The sequence below is a fragment of the Myotis brandtii genome, unplaced genomic scaffold, assembly GCF_000412655.1.
Source record: "Myotis brandtii unplaced genomic scaffold, ASM41265v1 scaffold406, whole genome shotgun sequence".
Classification (NCBI taxonomy): domain Eukaryota; kingdom Metazoa; phylum Chordata; class Mammalia; order Chiroptera; family Vespertilionidae; genus Myotis; species Myotis brandtii.
In genome coordinates, this window is record NW_005365599.1 from 1,723,914 (window position 1) to 1,729,240 (window position 5,327).

The window sequence follows — 5,327 nt, forward strand, 5'->3', positions numbered from 1 at the left end:
TTTACTCATTCACATTCATCCATTGATGGACATTTAAAGCTGCTTCCATGTCTTGGGTATTGTAAATAATACTTCAATGAACATGGAGTGCAGTTCTAAATTCTTATACATAATTTCAGGACAATCACATTTTCCCAAGTCCATTTGGGAGTAAAGTTGATAAGTAGACATCACAGGTAGAATATAGGAAAGTAAAAGATAATGGTGGGAAGTCAGAAGGTAGGTAGGTTTTTCAGCCCTAAAATAACAGAATTTTTCTTTCCAAATTGTCTATAGTCTATAGACCTCTGCTATTTCTCTACATTTTTTCTGTTATAATATTTTCTCTCTCTTTTTCTTTTTTGACATCTTTTTTTTAACTTGTGTTCATTTTTTATGTTATAGACTATGTTTCAATTTTTATGCATAGTCAAATGTGTATGCATGTATATGTATGCATGTATTTAGGGTATGTTTGTATATACCTCACACATACATAGCTATATTTAATAGCTTTATCAAGAAAATTAAGTTTCTTTTTAAATTATAATACAGTATTTCCTAGGTCCTAAGAATATCATTGCAATATATGCCTTTTATTTCCAGAGTCATAAGCACATAGTTGTTAAATAAGATAACTTAAATTTTCTGTTGATGAGTTGCGTGTGATTGTACATCTTTAATAATCCTGCTGGTCTGCTTTTTAAAAGTCAATCTAATGTTTCTATATGTAAAATTTATTTGCAGATCATTTTAATTACAATTCCTGGATGTTGTATCAATTATACCTTAATTCTTTGGTATCTGACATCTGTGAATAAATTACGTTTGAAAACCACCCCATGGTTGTTATTTGCATCTATCCTTATGAGTTCAGATCCCATGCTGACTGCAGCTGCTATAAGAGACCTTGGTAGGTATATTTTTCTCCTTTCCTATATTTAAAATATCATATTCTATATTTAAGTGGTCTATTTTTAAGATCTGTTTACTGCTTTTCATGATGTGAAGTGTGTCACTGGGGCATTGGGACTGAGCGTAGAAATTTGGGTGATGATGCTTAGAACAGAATAAAATGCAAGTGACGGGCTTACTTATTACATATGGTTTAAAGTCTTATATTCAATTATGGAATAGATCAGGGGATTATTTGGAATCCTTGACTTTGTACATGCTTCTACCTTGTACCAACAGAACAGTTCTGGGGGCTTTACAATATTGCATATATATTTTGGTGACATTTGTATTGCCCAACACCTTTTTTCCTTTGAAAACACTGTCATTAAGATAATGCCAATTACAAAAAAAAAATGCCTTTTGAGTCAATGTCATCATTTGAACCAAAAACCTGAGAAGTACAAAACAACAAAATCACTAATCATACAGTATTTTAGTGTGTACTATTTTGGAGAACACATATATATTTAAAAGTAAAATACCAAATCAATGTAACCCATTGAAAATCTGAGAGCCTTATTCAAGAAAAACAAAAACCTAATTTGTTTTCCCCCCACCACTTTTTAATAATGAGAATTAGAGCATTTGTTTTAAAAAAGAATTTTTATGTGGCACACACATGCATGTGTGCATGCAGACACATATGTTGTACATGTGCGCACACACACACACACACACACACACACACACACTTATTCTTTTATTTTATGGCCAGTTAAAGGGGAAAGAGCTATCTGAGGCAGGGAGAAATAGAGTAGGGGAGACACATCAAGTGTATCTATATGAATAAAAGGAAGCCAAGTCTTCAAAACAAGGAGTTTAATAGTGTGAGGTAGACTCTAGAAGGAAGTGCCAGCATTATAAACTATCCTTGCCTCTATGTGACTCTGTCAGTGCCAGCCTCTTTCTACTCAAAAGATTTGGGGGGAGTTCTTTTCTACCTGAGAGCATTCCATACTTCCCTTAACTTTGTAATCTGATAATCTAGTTAGTATTCCACTAGTTTCCTGGCCTGCCATTGTTGAATTTAAAATATTTCTTTGGGTTAATTTGCAGGGTTATTTTTGTAAATTTTAGCCCTCTTGCCATTACTATTGGAACTTTGTTTTTCTCCTCACATTATACCTCTTAAAAAATAAATAATTTTTCTCTTGAAAATATTTTTGCCTGAGTTTTAAAAGCAAGACTTTTACATTTTTAAATTTTTTTTTTTTAAATATATTTTATTGATTTTTTCACAGAGAGGAAGGGAGAGGGACAGAGAGTCAGAAACATCGATGAGAGAGATCGATCAGCCGCCTTCTGCACACCCCCCAGTGGGGATGTGCCCGCAACCAAGGTACATGCCCTTGACCGGAATCGAACCTGGGACCCTTCAGTCCACAGGCCGACGCTCTATCCACTGAGCCAAACCGGTTCGGCTACATTTTTAAATTTTATTCTTTAAAAAAAGAAAATCTGTCCAGGTTTATGAGTAGAGCACATGAGTACATTCACATTGTCTTGAGCTTTTTCTGGTCTGTTGACTCCTCTTATGCCCCCAAGTCTATTATTTATTTCCAAATATTCACATTTTGTTATAGTTCTATTTTCTTTTTTTTAAATTAAATTTTATTGGGGTGACATTAGTCATCATGGACATATAGGTTTCATGTATGGATTACTAATTTACAAAATCTGTATAGTATAGGGCCATGTGCCCACCACCCAAAGTCAAATCACCTGTTTCCTCATATTAGGACCCCTTTCTCCCCCCACCCTCCTCCCTCTGGCAACCATAACACTGCTATTTGTATTCATAAGTTTCAGTTTTATATTCCACACTAGAAGCCTGCATGACATTTGTGCACTCGGGGAAGGGGGGGAGGGGAGGAGGGTGGCTGGTGTGGTCCCTCAACCAGGCCTTCTCCCTCTCGCAGTCTGGGAGCCCTCAGGGGATGTCCGACTGCTGGCTTAGACCTGGCTTGTTGCTGAGCGGCACTCCCCCTGTGGGAGCACACTGACCACCAGAGGGGCAGCTCCTGTGTTGAGTGGGATCAGGCGAAACCAGCTCTTGGACATTCTCTGAGGGGTCCCAGATTGTGAGAGGGTGCAGGCCAGGTCGAGGGACCCTACCGGTGCATGATCAGGGCCAGGGAGGGACACAGGAGGTTGGCCAGCCAGGGGGAACTGTGAGAGGGCTCTAGGGCATGTTTGGCCCATCTCGCTCAGTCCCGATCCCAATCGGCCGGACCCCAGCAGCAAGCTAACCTACCAGTCAGAGTGTCTGCCCCTTGGTGGTCAGTGCATGTCATAGCAAGTGGTTGACTGGTCAACTGTCTGCCTCCTGGTGGTCAGTGCATGTCATAGCGACTGGTTGATCAGTCGACTATCTGGCCCCTGGTGGTCAGTGCACATCATGGCAAGCAGTTGAGTGGCCTTAGCGTATCATTAACATATTACACTTTGATTGGTTGAACAGACGACCAGACAACCGGATTAGCATATTAGGCTTTTATTTTATAGGATATGAGTGAAATCATATAGTTCTTAGCTTTTTCTGTCTGACTTATTTCACTTTGCATAATGTTCTCAAGGTCCATCCATGTTGCAGCAGAAGCAATATTAAAAGGCCTGTGGAAGCTTCTACCCTAATTTAGGGTGTGACTGTGGTAGGATCAAGCGTTGGCCTGGTTATTCTGTTAGTCAAATGAAGGAGACAATAGGGGATATAGAGAATGAGGCTACACTGCAAGGTGGTTAAAAGGCTTGGAAAGAATGTGGGCTTTAAAATCAGACAGACCAGGGTTTCCATCCTTACTTAGCCACTTACTAGCTCTGTGACCTTGTTGGCCAAGCTCTTTATTCCCTCTATTTATTTCACTGTGTTGTTGGCATAATTAGGCTAATGTAGCTGGTGTAGACACTGTCCCACAGTTAATACTCAAAAATTATAGTTCAAAAATAAGTGATATGGCTTCAAAATGAAGATGTGAAGTTTTAATATGGTTTTACTACTTTATTTTATTTTATTTTATTTTATTTTGGATGGTTATGATATATATATATATTTTTTTATTCTTTTTTAAAAAATATTATAATAAGTAACTGCCTGGGGCTAGGGAGGGAGGACAGGGAGGGGGCACTGAAAAAAGGAGGTGACTGTTAATGGGTATGGGTTTCTTTTTTAAAAAAAATATATTTTATTGATTTTTTTGCAGAGATGGAGGGAGAGGGATAGAAAGTCAGAAACATCAGTCAGCTGCCTCCTGCACACCCCCTACTGGGGATGAGCCGGCAACCAAGGTACATGCCTTATGACTGGATTTGAACCTGGGACCCTTCAGTCCGCAGGCCGATGCTCTATCCACCGAGCCAAACCAGTCAGGGTGATGAGTTTCTTTAGAAGTGTTGCTAAAGTCCTACAGTTGGCTCTTCTCTGAGGGGGCGTGGCTAGGCCATGGGGGCGTGGCTGGACTCTAGGGCGGATTGAGCCAGTTTAAAGCCGGCTGAGGAGCAGAGGCCCACGCTGTGGTGGCGGTTACACGTGGAGGCATGGAGGAGTGCGCTTCCATCTGCGGCCTGGGCTCTTCGCGGGGACATTGGTGTCATCAGAAGCGCCAGCGCCCAGCTGAGAAGGCAGCGGCCCACAGCAAGCGGTCCCCCGCAGAAAAGCAAGTCGAGGCAGACACCGCAGCTCGGTGCTGTGCGGGGAGTGGAGGAATCGCGAGCCCCATGCTGCCCGTGTCGCCCCCGCACTGCTCCCTGCAGGATTTGCCGTTGGAGATGCTGGTGAAGATCTTCGCCTCGCTCCCCGGCACCGACCTGCCCAGCCTGGCCCAGGCCTGCACCAAATTCCACCACATCCTGCACATCGACAGCATCTGGAGACGGCGCTGCCGCGAGGAGTTTGGCGTTCGTGAAAAGTTGCAGAACCTGGAGATGATCGGTACGTCTTACCGGGAAGTCTATGCGAAGCTGTTCCCATACAGACACATTTTGGGGTTGTGGCAGCTAAATTACAGCTATAGAGCACTGCTGAATGTCGTGGTGGACGGCTCATGCATTACTGGCTGGCCGTACAGGCCTTCCCTTCACACCCATGTGCGTGGCCCAATACATTTCAAGCCCTCGTTCAGAATTCGCCTGACGGAGAGGAAACCAGCCGCGGTGGAGTGCATGGCAGGCCTCCTCGGCAGGCCCCACAACGGCCACATGCAGATTCAGAAGGACAGGCTCACCATCCAGTGCAAGAGGACAGACCACCGAACGGATTCACCAACGCGGCTTAGGGGAGAACGGGGGCGGGGGCGGGTGCAGGAGGACGGACAGCAGTATGACTGCCTGACCTACCGCCGCCTCTACCTCCCGCCACGCCACCCGGACGACCTCATCAGGCCAGGCCTCTTCCA

The 5,327-nt window shown here is 43.0% G+C and overlaps 1 protein-coding gene across 1 annotated transcript in view; it reads left to right on the plus strand.

Moving 5' to 3' along the window:
• SLC9C1 (solute carrier family 9, subfamily C (Na+-transporting carboxylic acid decarboxylase), member 1) overlaps nt 1-5,327 on the plus strand; it is a 101,142-nt gene that overhangs the window by 15,811 nt on the left and 80,004 nt on the right. Inside the window, exon 6 of the mRNA XM_005873327.2 lies at nt 727-892. Within this exon, the coding sequence (XP_005873389.1) occupies nt 727-892 (166 nt within the window). The remainder of the gene's footprint in view (nt 1-726; nt 893-5,327) is intronic.